The 15,771-nt window shown below is 46.8% G+C and overlaps 1 protein-coding gene across 1 annotated transcript in view; it reads left to right on the top strand.

Annotated features, from left to right (window-relative positions):
• plekha5 (pleckstrin homology domain containing, family A member 5) overlaps positions 1–15,771 on the top strand; it is a 202,454-nt gene that overhangs the window by 129,146 nt on the left and 57,537 nt on the right. Inside the window, 6 exon segments of the mRNA XM_084335472.1 lie at positions 5,429–5,462; positions 5,464–5,541; positions 5,648–5,752; positions 7,389–7,461; positions 15,466–15,488; positions 15,490–15,567. Of these exon segments, the coding sequence (XP_084191598.1) occupies positions 5,429–5,462; positions 5,464–5,541; positions 5,648–5,752; positions 7,389–7,461; positions 15,466–15,488; positions 15,490–15,567 (391 nt within the window).

Below are 15,771 nucleotides of genomic sequence, written 5' to 3'. Positions count from 1 at the left end.
ATGCTTATTCTGCCAAAGACGCTGGACCACGTCTTTGATATCAATATTTCAAAAATCTGTGATCGAAATCATATTTCTCCCCCGGACACTAAAGATATACTGTTGATCCCCTCTCAACTCTCCAACGGTTCAAGAGCGCCATCTGGTGGCCGATCGGCGGATCGCCCAAACAGGAAGTGATGCGCCGGAAGTGGTGCTCTCCCATATTTCGTCCGGGCACTCGCTATCGTTAGCGGGACTCCATCTTGATACACTGGACATCGATCGGTTGCAAATAACTCGATAAACAACATGATTTGGACGTATATACTATTATACAACCTGGAAATGGATCACATATTTCTACATCCCATAATAGGAAATGTTCTGTTCCACGCTCATCGCCCAACGCTATGAGGAAGCTACGGTAAGATTCAACGTTGTTTTTTACCGTGTTCGATACTAACTGCTCTAATGATCATATCACCCACACTAGATGAATCATATAACGTTAACCACGGAATTATAAACGACCCCCCCCCCCCCCCCCCATCCGGTCAACATCAAATGATCAGTAGTAACTTCTAGAAGCACGTCCATTTGAAATTTTTTTTCTCGCGCAGATTCCTATCAAACTGTATTTCATCATCAATATAATGCATTTGGGGCTATAAATCACGTTCTGGAGAAAGCTGCAGAAAACGATAAAAACATACTTATACTTTAGACCGTATTTTAGTATGAATATGTGAATGAAAAAGTATAACGTTGCTACACCCTGAACAATAGATATAGGACGTTGAATGGGCCATAGTAATGTCAATTTAGCAATACAATTTAAAAAGTTATAGCCCTGCAAAGAAGGGGAACTTCTCCATATTAAATAGGGCTGGCGGAGGATGGAATGATGGCTGGCGATCAAAGTGTTAACATTATATATCTCTTGTTGTGGAATTAACACAACATTATGCATACTTTTGACAATAAATAAAATCAGAATTTGTTCTTACTTGCTTGCCTGGGTAAATAAAGGTTATAGAAATGTAAAAAAATATTTTCCGATATCACATTTTAATGCCAACATCGGCCGATAATATCTGACATCCCTATTCATAACCCCTGTTGGCCCTGCTGTTGCTGGGAGGGTTCTAGGGCTGACCCCTATTAGTCGATTAGTCGACTAATCGGCTGAAAGGAGCCATAGTCAACTGCCAACCTCTTAGTCGAATACAACAAAAAATTTATAATATAATTTTTTTTTTTTTTTAATTATCATTCTTTCCAAAAGAAAAGAGGCCTAGAAGCGTGGCTAACGCTAATGGCACGCATACCAGAGGCTAACTGCCTACGAAAACAGGCACAGAGGCACTGAAAGAGGATTTCACCCATCTAATGAACACACTAGACTAGACAAATATCAAGATGTATCCATCAGTGGACCAATTGCATGCTTTTGCAGAGGACAAGAAGCCTTCAGTCGACTCCTTCAGACATTAAGCACCCCCCACAGCCCAAATGGAATGATTAAAAAATTTAAATAAAAAATAAATATATATATATATTTTTTTTTAATCTTTTTTAGTCTACCAATAGTCGACTAATGGCAAATTTTGGCCAATCATAGTCGACCATCCAAATCCTTAGTCGGGGACAGCCCGAGAGGGTTCAGGTTTTGGCTCACACCATCTGCAGCAACAACTGGCTAATTAGCTCCAGCTATTGTTGGCTTATTCACTAACCTATTGTGTTTTGTATGCCTTGTGTTTTGTCTTGGTGTCCGTCACTGAGGTGCTTGGCAGGTCCTTTCACAACACTGTTTTGTAGCACAACACCACGCTCCGCTCCGTCGTCGGGGACGCTGGTTCGTTCGCACCAAAAACCACCTATTCAAGCGGTCCCGGCTTGGAGTGAATCAGCGTCCCCAGTGACCGGGGGGTGGGGGGGGGGGGGGGGGGAGCGTTCTCATCACACTTACTTTGTGGCGATCATGCTCGGATTCGACCCCGGATGCCTAGTGAGAAACCACCCAAACTTTTTTTATGGAACTAAAATGTCCCCTGTTCAAGGCTAATTAAATTGCTAAGATTCAATTTGTATGCCTCACTATCTTTTTAGTATTTTCTCTTGATGTGTTAAACTCTGCTGTGGGGAGCTGTGCCGCTGTAATGCAGTATCCTTTCCCCAATGCACCCTCTTCCCACTGATGCTGCTATCTGCCTGCAGTCATGGGCCCAGCCCGTATTTCACAGCAGGCAATTTGACGCATTCACAGCTTTTTAATTTCAAAGTCAGCAGAGTGATTATCAGGCCCGGCTAATTAGCAACAAAGCCCACACAGGAAATGGGCTATTGGCTAAAATAGAGCATCAAACAGGGCAACGTCTCTCACTTCCAATGGACATGGTCCAGAGTCTCCCCCCCCCTCCCACCCTCAGTGTAGTGACGCCTAATTGATGCACCATTGATTATGGTTCAGTGGGGATTTGGCCTGGTCATTGAGGGTGCTGAAAACCTTGACCGAGAGGAAACAGAAGCTCGGAGGCAAACCCCTCACTCTGAGAACAGGTATTACCCCCCACTCTATGAGAACACAGGTATTACCCCTCACTCTATGAGAACACAGGTATTACCCCCCACTCTATGAGAACAGTTATTACCCCCCCCCCCACTCTCTGATAACACAGGTATTACCCCTCACTCTATGAGAACACAGGTATTACCCCACTCTATGATAACACAGGTATTACCCCTCACTCTATGAAATCACAGGTATTACCCCCCACTCTATGAAATCACAGGTATTACCCCTCACTCTATGAAATCACAGGTATTACCCCTCACTCTATGAAATCACAGGTATTACCCCTCACTCTATGAAATCACAGGTATTACCCCTCACTCTGAGAACACAGGTATTACTCCCCACTCTGAGAAGTTATTACCCCCCCCCCCCACTCAGTTATTACCCCCCCCCCCACTCTATCAGAAAACAGTTATTACCCCGTACTCTGAGAACACAGGTATTACCCCTCACTCTATGAGAACACCGGTATTACCCCTCACTCTATGAGAACACATGTATTACCCCCCACTGTATGAGAACACAGGTATTACCCCCCACTGTATGAGAACACGGGTATTACCCCTCACTGTATGAGAACACATGTATTACCCCCCACTGTATGAGAACACATGTATTACCCCCCACTGTATGAGAACACATGTATTACCCCCCACTGTATGAGAACACATGTATTACCCCCCACTGTATGAGAACACAGGTATTACCCCCCACTGTATGAGAACACAGGTATTACCCCCCACTGTATGAGAACACAGTTATTACCCCCCACTCTATGAGAACAGTTATTACCCCCCACTCTATGAGAACACAGTTATTACCTCCCCCCACTCTATGAGAACAGTTATTACCCCCCCTCCCCCCACTCTATGAGAACACAGTTATTACCCCTCACTCTACGAGAACACAGGTATTTGAGAAGTGATGAAGTGAGAGAGTGAGACGAGGAGGATGTCTACATCAGCTTGAGAGATCATTAGTCACCCACTCTGCTGCCCAGGCAACGACTCCCCTAATCGCTTCTCCAGGGATGTGTCACCTCTTACACGCAAGGCCTGATGGAGCTCAGCATTTCAGACCTGGCAGTGGGCTTTCATTTAAGACATGCGTACAGTACAGTTATGTTCTCAGACTTTGAGTAATCATGGACTGGCATTGAAGGGCACTGTAAGTACTCCCTCTGATGCCTCTCGCCTCACACCCAACCGTACAGCTTTCCTTCTAAACGGGTCAGATGTAGACTGTCTGTAATTGTCATTGTTTTGTCTTGTCGTCGTTTGGAGAGGGGGGTGTCTGTATTTGCGCGGGAATGGGCACCCTGTGTGTTGCTTGCTGTGGTGATGGATGGTCCTATTACCTCTTTCTGTGTTTGAAAGAGAGAGCATGCCGTCTGAGATTGGGTGGGTGGGTGGGATGGATGGATGTATGGGTGGGTGGATGGATGAATGTTTTGGTGGATGGATGGATGGGTGGGCGATGTGGTGGGTTGAATGGTGAGTCGGTGGGTTGGAGAGATTTTGTGGATGAATAGATTAATCATTGATGCTGCAGTGGGCCTAGGGATGGTAAACTATGTTGGTGTACTTGTGTTTGGGTGAGGGAGTTAGCCAGGGCAGTGCAGATGCAGTCGGGACTCGGGGCACAAGGGGACCGGAGTTGTCTGTCCTTGTTCAGTGACCTGAAACCCAATATATCTGAGAGACGACACTTCTTTCACCACTGCGGTATTTTTGTTCTACTCTCTCTCCTCCTAGTGGTGCTCCCTGCAGACAGCGGTGTACCTCTCCTAAAGAATGTAGGGCATCTCTATGGGCCGGTCTCCTAAGGGGCTGTGGAAAATCTATTGAACCTTTTTATATATATATATTTATATACTTTCAACTTTTGCTTTGAAAACTTTTTGGCGTTCCAGCTTGGACAGTCGTTTTCCTGGGAAACCTCTAGAAATGTCTCTCTCTCTCTCTCTCTCTCTCTCTCTCTCTCTCTCTCCTCTCTCTCTTCTCTCTCTCTCTCTCTCTCTCTCTCTCTCTTCTCTCTCTCTCATCTCTCTCTCTCTCTCTGTCTCTCTCTCTGTCTCTCTCTCTGTCTCTCTCTCTGTCTCTCTCTCTGTCTCTCTCTCGTCTCTGTCTCTGTCTCTCTCTCTCTCTCTCTCTCTCTCTCTCTCTCTCTCTCTCTCTCTCTCTCTCTCTCTCTCTCTCTCTCTCTCTCTCTCTCTCTCTCTCTCTCTCTGTCTCTCTCTCTGTCTCTCTCTGTCTCTCTCTCTGTCTCTCTCTCTGTCTCTGTCTCTCTCTCTCTCTCTCTCTCTCTCTCTCTCTCTCTCTCTCTCTCTCTCTCTCTCTCTCTCTCTCTCTGTCTCTCTCTCTGTCTCTCTCTCTGTCTCTCTCTGTCTCTCTCTCTGTCTCTCTCTCTGTCTCTCTCTGTCTCTCTCTCTCTCTCTCTCTCTCTCTCTCTCTCTCTCTCTCTCTCTCTCTCTCTCTCTCTCTCTCTCTCTCTCTCTCTCTCTCTCTCTCTCTCTGAGGCATGCCTGGCCTGTTTCACTGCTGCATAAAAGCGGCTGCTGCTCAATTTGTCAGGCAGACTTTGCAGACAATTTAAAGTTGTGAGAGCGAATCTATCCGCAGTGACATGGTGGGGGTAATTGCTTGATTCAAAGGCCCATGTTGAGATCTCATTAGGACCGAGGGTTTGGACTACACAAGACTGACGAGGCAAATTGAGTGAATTGGAGTTGAGGCACAGTAAAGATAGGCTGCTGCTGCCTCTCCTCCTCTACTCCTTTTATCGAGGTCATTGAGCAGAGAGATCACTGATGGTTGATCCCGTGTGATGTGCTCATCATGGCCCGTCCCTCTCTATCTCCTGTTTTAGATCTGCCTCCAAAGTGCCAGCGAATGAGAAGAGAGGAACGTCCCCTGAGCACCATGAGCGAGGCCTCCAACTACACGGGTGGCTCGGACTACCCCAGCAGCCCGGCGGGCAGAGTGAGTAAAACACACACAGCCCCATGAAGGTCAGCAGAGTGTTTTATCTTCATATTTGTTTAAGTCGAGCTAATTATTTTCTATCATCTACTCATTCTCAATTCAGCCCTCAAGACCTTCCAAAAAGATCCACAATTTCGGGAAGAGATCCAACTCCATCAGGAGGAACCCCGGTGCGCCGGTAATCAAAAGCAACTGGCTTTATAAACAGGTGAGTGAGGCTGGTTGTACAACATACCTGAGAACTGGTGCGAGTTTGTTCATTTGCAGAGAGAAAAAACAAAACGCAAACGATTTAGAAAGAATGTTCAAAAGTTTAACCATGAAACATCAAACACAAATGTAAAACCTCTATCCCATAACTAACTTCCTCCCCAAGCACGGCACAGTGCTTGCGTTCTCTGTCTCCTGTCGGCGTATGATCAACAGTCTTAAGCCCAGCATAAAGCAAGCTTTCCCCTGTCTTTACAGGATCTCAGCGTTGCTTTGTCTGGCCCTTCTGCTGTTCTGCTCTGCCAGTCAACCAGCCTGGCCAGTGTTTAAATAGCAATCCCTCATCACGGGTCCATGGTTACTTGTTAGGGTGAAAAGGGGGGAGCTTGAGGCAGCTTTTAGCCAGAGGAGGCTCTCTCATTCTTCCTAAGTGGGAGCCTCTCATTTAGTTTTGATTGCGACCTCCTGGCACAGTTGTGTCGTGAGCACAAGTAGGCTTCCCCCGGGCACGGCTGCAAGCTGTTGTTTCTTTGGGGACCTAAAGCAGGGTAATGTAGTTCAAGCAAGAGACTCTCATATCTCCCGCCACCAAGAAAAGCTTATTTTTTGGCCTCCCTCATTCAAACCTGGAAGCGATTGAAGCTTTTTCCTGAAGGAGACTGAAGCAAATTGAGGCGGGGAGGGGAGCGGAGTGGAGCCGCCGCAGCAGCCCTTCAGTTGATCCTGTGGGAGAACAAAATGTCATAGTGATTCATTGTGAGAGCCTCATTTTCCTCTCTCCGCCCAGGCTGCTTTACGAGCAGGGTGAGAGCTGCCAGAGGGGACTGTAGGTGGATGCTACCTCATCCATGAACACATCAAAGAATTAGACGGCTCAAGACTTTCAAGCCGGAATTACACGAAGGGGAAGGTGATGAATGTCATTACTGAGACCAAGACATTTCAATCTTCCGTTGTCGTGGGGGAAATGCCTCGGATTCGAATGCACTGTGTTTTGGTATTTGGGATAATTTCTATTGTAATAAATGTTAACCATGCCGGCGCCTGGCAGTGCCTTTTAGATTGTAGTGATGTGGTTTTGGTCCCCCACCGCCCACACACACACACACACTCTGATCACATGGTGGAATCCAAGATTAAGGACTCTGCTCAAGTTGTCCAATAAAGCAAACCGGGGCAGTCGATGCCCTCTCCCCCACCCCTCCTCCTGTTCCAAGCTGCAGCCTGAGAAGCCCTTTGAACGCAGCATCGACTGATACCAGAGAAGGACTTCAGTAAAGGGGCTTTATTTTCATTACCCACCCAATGTGCTGTCTCCTTAAAGCGGAAGCTGTTGTTTTGATTATAATGACATACATTACTTATAACAAGTACGGCACTCTTAGTATCTTCACTTCATTTCATACCAGGAATCCCATCCTTCTCCTGGATTCCACATGTGTGATTATAACTTGTTTCCATCTTGTTTTTGCTGACAATGTGTAAAATGAGAGATGCAGAGAAATATGCCGTTCAAATTTTTTCAAGCCTCCTCATTTCGGAGCAGAGCTGTTTTCAGACGTTGGTGATCATTATGCAACTTGAGACTTCAGGTTGTGGTTTGACCGTGTCCCACGTCTCTGTGGTCTCCACAGGACAGCACGGGAATGAAGCTATGGAAGAAGAGGTGGTTCGTGCTGTCCGATATGTGCCTGTTTTACTACAGAGGTGAGTCTCTTCCACCAGGAAGCCCTTCCTGCTGCCTTGCGGTCGACCACTGGGTCAATGTGTTGCCGTGGCCCTTGGTTGGCCTGTTGTTTGTTGATTGTGGTGTTTTATCTGCATCTCATGAGTCGCTGCTACGGCAGGCAGTCTGTCAGCACTAAGTGAGAATACATCTTAATCTGAGCGGTTTTCCGTTCCTCCATTTTGACATTTAGGAGATCCGAGTTAAAATGGAACTTGGGAACGGCTACAGGAAGATAAAGACGTGCAGTAAATTTGATTTTACACTGTAAAGATGAGTCGTAAACCAGACATCTAGAGATGAGGCCTCTTATACAGTGGTTGTATACTGTTAATTACTTTAGGGTAATATAAAAATAAAAAAAGCTGCATTAATCCACACTGGTGTTAGCATTAGCACTTAACTGGATTCATCTCGTTATATATATCCTCTTTAATTCTGCTTTGGTCAGGCTACCAGTCATATTAACACTACGATCAATCAAAAAGGATTTGAGTGCTATTTGAATGGTCCTGTGAGTAATTAAATGCTGACACTATACTCTTATGAAACGCAATGTGATTGAAAAGGGAAACTTTAATGACTTTCATGATTGTTCTGCTAGTGCTTTTGAGTGACCACTAATATCAATCATGTCCTTTCATGGATGGGATTTATTTCTCTGTGGGAGTCCCAGCCCAACGTTGGGGGTTCCCGTTCCACAATTAAAATGGCGCTTCCTCTTTGCTACCATATTACCCAGTAGGGAACAGGCCGACCTTCGCGATGGTCTTTTCTATATAAGCAGCTATTGACCAAGCGCCTCCCCCTCTCGCTTTCTTGCGGCGTAAACGTTCACATTAAATATTGACACAGCTGTTCAAAGAGCATCGAGAACTCCCCCACGAAAAGATCCAGTGATGGCTGTGAATCAATGAGGCCATCTAGTAACAGTAGCCTTGGCCTGCCACTGGCCTGGCGCGGCAGAGGAATTGCCATTGTTGCCTGGCTGTCGTCCAGACTGATATCCCCGGCTCTCTTTGTGTGGATTACGGACATCATTTCTGCTGAGCAGCATGACGACAAGTCTGTGTTGTTTCTGGTGTCTGCTGCTCCTGTCGCCCTCTTTCCGCCCTCTTGACTGATAAAAGCCACAGCAGCAGCAGCACAGCCAGCTGCTGGAACCAGACAGGCATGTTGGGCTACAGCTAAAACAGTGGGGGTTTGCCGCCCCAATCATTGGCAGAGAGCGGGCACAGCGGTCACAACCCAGTCTTCATCATAGAGATACATGGCGTGCGTGCACTCCCTGTCGACACAATGTGACCAATGAGCGTTCCCAGGCAAATCCAGAAAACTCATTCGAGAGTCAGTGGTGGTTGGCACACTGAATCCTCTGCATTACCGTCACTTAGTGGAAAGTGATCGGGATCTGTAACCTAATTACAGAATAAATCGGAGCCTCTAAGTGATGGTACACACGCAAACAATCAATCACCCCTACGCGTGTCGTAGACGAATATCATTCAAAACGCATGGCGTCGGGCCATGAGGAACGGGATTTTTCAAAAGTGTACACTAGGGGATATATCGATCTATTATCAATGATCCAATGGGATCGATGCAACGTAAAAAGATCGATTTCATATTGCGATACTCTTATTTTGAAAATCCAGTGGAGTCGTATCCGCTCGGCTCAACAGCACACAGCAGTAGCGTCTGAAACGGAGCAAGGCTAGTGTGCCTATTTTTGCGACCCAAAAAATTTCCCTGCTGTTTTATTCCGCAACGGGTCAAATGCATCTAACATGCTTTGCAATCCTCGCCATTCCTTTATGACCACGTCGTGTTAAAGACCGAAATTAACGTTACGTTAGCATAAGCTAACAACAAGCTAACCCTGTTCAGAGACGGAGACGGAGAGAACAGCAGAGTGGGGACTGGGAGGGAGGGGAGGGGCATTCTCAGTTTTTGTGTGTGTGCGTTTGGAAAGACCAGATTAAGTATAGTATATTCATAGTAAGTACTGAGGATGGACAGATAATTTTGATATTTAAACATAAAAAATACAGCCTGCTCCTGAACATTGGTAAAACCAAGGAGCTGATCGTGGATTATAGGAGAGGACAGCAGGAGACGCACACACCACTGATGATTAACGGGGCTACCGTGGACAGGGTGAGCAGCTTTATGTACCTGGGGGTCCACATCTCAGAGGACCTGACATGGTCAACACACATAGACACAGTAGTAAAGAAGGCGAAACAGCGCCTCTACCACCTGAGACAGTTAAGGAAGTTCAGAGTATCGGGGAAGATACTCCAGTCCTTCTACTCAGGAGCTGTAGAGAGCATCCTGACCGGAAACATCACTGCCTGGTATGGAAACAGCACGGCACAGGACAAGAAGGCCCTACAGAGAGTGGTGCGCTCAGCCGAGCGTACCACGGGTATTGCACTACCCCCCCTGCAGGTTCTATACAACAAGAGGTGCAAATCCAGAGCCTGCAGGATAATGAAAGACCCTCACCACCCCAATAACAGCCTGTTTCAGCTGCTGAGGTCAGGCAGACGCCTGCGAACCCCAGCTACTAGGACAGAGCGGCTTAGGCTCAGCTTCTTCCCCCAGGCCATCAGAGCCATGAACAATGAACATTGAGTGCTCAGAACATTGAACTATCCACACACAAGCACACATGAACACACACACGACACGCACGCTGTGCACGCTCACACACGAGCAGCCACTTAAGACTTTAATATGAGCGGGCACACACTCATGTCGCACACACGCACACTTATGGCCAAAGGAAAGGACACTTTAAATTAGAATAACAGGAACAGTGTATTGCACTACCAAAGCTAACTAGCATGTCCCATATGCTCTGTAAATAACTATGTACAGATACCGAGATGTCACTCCATGTTACCTGTTACCTGTTTACTGCACAATGTTGTTTTTTCATTTTTTTTTCACTTTACTTGGTATCACTCCGGAATCACAATTTAACCATGTCACTAACGTAACGTTGCTGTCATGAGCCTCCGCTATGGTAGCCTACAAGTGATAAAATAAATAAAACTTCCAACTCGCGCAACGACTCGGCAAAAAGTTGCGCGCGGGCCGCACTAACACTAAACTTTGATGTCAAGTAGGGGGCCGCGAGTTTGAGACCCCTGATCTAAATGTTACTGATTGTGTTAAATGGGCATATAATAGGGAGGTGTAGTCTGACGTCACTGGTTGTTCCACCCGTATAGGGATTTATCATTGGGAAAATGGATTATCGGCTATTGTAACAATTCTGCCGCATGAACATTGGCAAGCTTTCCATTTTTGCACAAAATGAGTTCCCTTCATGATTGTTTAAGCATTAAGGGCGGCTACGTGGCATAGTGGGCAAGGCGCTCGCCACGAAATCTGGAGACGCTGGGCTCGGCTGTTCGAGCCCAGCACTCCACATTTGCTTTCAGTTTAGCTGGTCGTCCGTACTAATACACATTGGCCGTTTTAGGGGGTGGGAAACTGATGTGTGGGGATCGGGCGTTGTGGACAGCGACTCCTACAGGTCGGTTGGTGCACCTGCGCAGTAGAATCAGGAAGTGTCGGGGGCAGCGTGAGCCTCCCACGCGTTACTCCTCGCCACAGAGATTGAGCTGCGCAGGTGAAAAGATGCGACTGCTGTTACCTCAAGTACCGGAGGGGACTTGTGCTATGTATGACTTAGTCCACATTGCAGCCGGCTTGTGGGAGGCAAGAAACAGCGTTCGTGACAGGGGAGGGTTGAATTGGATGATACGAAATTGGGATGGGAGAAAATATAGAAAATGGGAGAAAAAGTGGATCAAAAAAAGAAATTTATTGTTTAAGCATTTTTGGTTGAAACAAAGGTAGTTATAAGGTTTTTAATTTGTCGGAAAAAAAGAACTACACTTACCAGTAGGCAGCATGTTGTTCAGTACACAGCCGCTATTGGTCTGTTAGGCTGTCGCCAGCCGATAGTACCAAGCTAGCTAGCTAACGTTAACGTTACCCCGCTAACGTTAGCATTATGTCTACTGTCGTGAACCATTTTAAATCGGGGCATCACAGTCACGAAAGGGGCTACCACGATAGCTAACTAATGTTAACGTTACAAGCTCAAACACCTTATGACTACTACTACTGTCGTGTCCATAAGTTCCCTGGCAGAATACTTTGTTTGTGAGGACAAAGGTATACAAAGAGGAGAGAACCATTTAAAATCAGGGCATGTTAGGGAGTTTCGGGCATGCTGGCTAGCAAGCTAGCTAGCTACTAACGTTATAAACTACACAATATGTACACCGACACAATGATTTACATTAGTATTTACAGTGATTTAATATGCAGCAAAATAACGTTATACGATTTAAATTATAAATACAAATATGGTAACGTGGTTGTGGCCAAATAATCTACCGTACTTTTCGCACTATAAGCCGCACCTGACTATAAGCCGCAGCAGCTAAATTGAATGATGTGTACATATATAAGCCGCACTGGACTATAAGCCGCATGTGTTTTAATGTTTAATTACCATATGTAAGGAGTGGAGCCTGCAGCTTAATTTGACTCAACACGGGAAACCTCACCCGGCCCGGACACGGAAAGGATTGACAGATTGATTGCTCTTTCTCGATTCTGTGAGTGGTGGTGCATGGCCGTTCTTATTGAGCTTTAAGTTCCCACCTCTACAGATAATGACTCCCATTGGGACACAATACTGTCGGACAAATAACATTAACTCATTTACAAGTTGTGACTCCCATTGGGGACACAATACTGTCGGACAAATAACATTAACTCATTTACAAGTTGTATTAAGTTTAGCAAATAAGGGGAACAGATAAATAACATTTTCAATGCAGTAAAAAAAAGCAATATTTCGATTTTCTGGTTTTGTCCACATATAAGCCGCACCGTTATATAAGCCGCAGGGTCGACAAATGGGGAAAAAAAGCTGCGGCTTATAGTCCGAAAAGTACGGTATATCGTATCGTATCGTGATGAAACTGGTGATTCCCACCCCTAGTTATTACACTCTGTGCACCTCCATGGTTCTCCACATAAAACACACACTTACTATCTGCCATACTTAACAATCACTGACAGCGTTTTATGAGCTTTCCATCAGTACCAGGCCAGCTTATATCAGGAGAGGAGGACTGTTCTGCATCACCCTGTGTGTATGTGATTGGGGGGGGGGGGGGGGGGGGGGGGGGGGACTGGGAGGGCAAGATGTATAACATTAGACATAGAGAGGATGTGACGGAGGGAGAGAGGGAATGAGAAAACGGGGGGGAATAAACAAGTGTGGAGACGGAGAGAGAGAGGGATGGATGGAGGGAGAGCTGAGGCCGGGCGGATCAATCCCTCCGTTGTAGAGCAGGCGCCTCTGCAGAGCCTTAGCAGAGCCAGCCAGGGTTCAGCTACAGCAGGGGCTTCTCAAACTTCTTTATACCACGACCCCCATTGTATTTAGGATTTCTTTTTGGCGACCCCACACTTAATGTATTGCGTAATTTCAACATGGAAATAAGGGAATATAAAAAATAAAAGCACACGTTGTTTAGAAAATTTTATTACAGCACTATGTTTATCAATTAAATTAATGCATATTATCAAACAAAAGCAATGGAATTGTTTCTGTATACACATTTATAAAAACGAGGCATATTTAGCCAAAATATGTTGCCAGAAACATGAAAAGAAAATGTGCTCACGTGCGCTTTGGCAGAGATCCGCTTCTACTCTGAAAATCCGCCCTCACAGAGGGTATGTTGATGCGAAGGGGGACACGCTTTATCAGCGCAGCATTACACAACACTTGGTACTCGTTCCGGGACTGATATCCAGAACTTTGCGAGGGCCTGTCCCAGTGTCCCAGTCAACTTGACTTTTCAGTAGCTCGTCGCACGAAAGATCATTTGAGCGCCTCCTGCATTCTGTTCCTACAACAAGCCATCAAGCTGAGTAAATACCCCCAAAATCTCCGCTGATTATCCTGGAGTGCCACTAACTAACAGAGTTTCCAGCTCATTCTCAGCACATTTCTCTGCCAATGTGTTGTTTTTTGTCTGCAAGGAAAATCCGCGCTTCTTCTCCGAGTTAACAAAGGCGAATACTCTGCCTCGAGATCAGAGGCAGAGCCCATTTCATCGCGGCCAACCAGCCACCGCTTCTGACAACAAACCTATCAATTGCGAGTCTGGGTTACACACAAAAGACCAGACCCCCCCTCCCAGGATTATAAATGCGCAGGGTGTAGTGAGATGTGTATTGGAATACGTGTGTCGGCCTCCATTGATGAAGGGGCGAGAGTCGCTGGACATGGCAGATGTCAGCTAGAGTCCTCTAAAGTAGCGTTAGGCCAGCCAGGGTGCAGCTAGAGTCCTCTAAAGTAGTGTAGGCCCAGCCAGGGTTGCAGCTAGAGTCCTCTAAAGTAGTGTAGGCCAGCCAGGGTGCAGCTAGAGTCCTCTAAAGTAGTGTAGGCCAGCCAGGGTGCAGCTAGAGTCCTCTAAAGTAGCGTAGGCCAGCCCAGGGGTGCAGCTAGAGTCCCTCTAAAGTAGTGTAGGCCAGCCAGGGTGCAGCTAGAGTCCCTCTAAAGTAGTGTAGGCCAGCCAGGGTGCAGCTAGAGTCCTCTAAAGTAGTGTAGGCCAGCCAGGGTGCAGCTAGAGTCCTCTAAAGTAGTGTAGGCCAGCCAGGGTGCAGCTAGAGTCCTCTAAAGTAGTGTAGGCCAGCCAGGGTGCAGCTAGAGTCCTCTAAAGTAGTGTAGGCCAGCCAGGGTGCAGCTAGAGTCCCTCTAAAGTAGTGTAGGCCAGCCAGGGTGCAGCTAGAGTCCTCTAAAGTAGTGTAGGCCAGCCAGGGTGCAGCTAGAGTCCTCTAAAGTAGTGTAGGGCCAGCCAGGGTGCAGCTAGAGTCCTCTAAAGTAGTGTAGGCCAGCCAGGGTGCAGCTAGAGTCCTCTAAAGTAGTGTAGGCCAGCCAGGGTGCAGCTAGAGTCCTCTTAAAGTAAGTGTAGGCCAGCCAGGGTGCAGCTAGAGTCCTCTAAAGTAGTGTAGGGCCAGCCAGGGTGCAGCTAGAGTCCTCTAAAGTAGTGTAGGCCAACCAGGGTGCAGCTAGAGTCCTCTAAAGTAGTGTAGGCCAGCCAGGGGTGCAGCTAGAGTCCTCTAAAGTAGTGTAGGCCAGCCAGGGTGCAGCTAGAGTCCTCTAAAGTAGCGTAGGCCAGCCAGGGTGCAGCTAGGAGTCCTCTAAAGTAGCGCAGGCCAGCCAGGGTGCAGCTAGCGTACTATTTACTAGTCACTATAGACCTCCTTCCTCCCAATCACCACTGCCATGTGTCTGTGTTGACATTTTGCATAACAGCCCCCGGTTTTGAATTGTGTTTTTGTTCAATTATTCAGTTACGGAAAGCTACTGGGCCCTGCAGCATAGATTTGCTTGAGCAGCCTGACTTCCTGAAGCCCCAAACTTGATTGAATATGTGCGCACAGTGCCGCGCACACACACACACACACACATAGCAAAGCAAACACACAAACGGTGCTGCGTCCCCTGACTTTCTTTTTTCCCTGCACTGTTTTTGTGTACTTATGATGACTGTTATTAAATTGTGAGGTTAGACAGAATTATCTGCCTCAGTCTAATTCCCCCTGTGGCGAGCGGCTGGTGCAATCCTCCCATTGTCACCGAGGACCTTCGTCAGCCAACTTAATGAGGATTAGAGCGGGTTTAGCTGTGCTGCTCATCTATTCCACCACCGGTGCCCACCTCTATTCAATCTGACCACTGAATAAATGCCAAACACCATCGACCCCCCCCCCTCTCTCCGTTTAATCTCGCCTCGGTCCATTTGGTTTGGACTCTGTCCTCCTGCTTTATGTTTTTCCGCTACAGGGCTGTATTTCACATGGCGGCCCGCTTGCTGCGGCGTGCCAGACGGCTCTCCTCCTCGACTCATAGTGTTGATTTGTTGTGTCCCCTGCAGACGAGAAGGAGGAAGGGATACTGGGGCAGCATCCTCGTACCCAGCTTCCACATATCCATGCTGTCTGTGGACGATCACATCAATAGAAAATATGCCTTCAAGGTCAGTGCGTGTTTTTCATTCATCCTGTCAAAAAAAAACGTCCTGCAGCCGTCGAGTGCTCTCTTTCTGGTGCCGTTATTTTTTTTTTTGTCAAGAGTGTAGAGCGTAGAAAATCTAAGTGGCAATATTTGGTTTTGGGAGAGAACATTTGAACCTCTGAAAGGAAAAGAAGTGTATTATTTATCCAAAGTGCTGAGTGAACAA

The sequence above is a fragment of the Notolepis coatsorum genome (assembly GCF_963971535.1).
Source record: "Notolepis coatsorum genome assembly, chromosome: 18".
Taxonomy (NCBI): domain Eukaryota; kingdom Metazoa; phylum Chordata; class Actinopteri; order Aulopiformes; family Paralepididae; genus Notolepis; species Notolepis coatsorum.
Note: the sequence above shows the minus strand (reverse complement) of the source record. Positions and strands in the feature narration are given on the sequence as shown.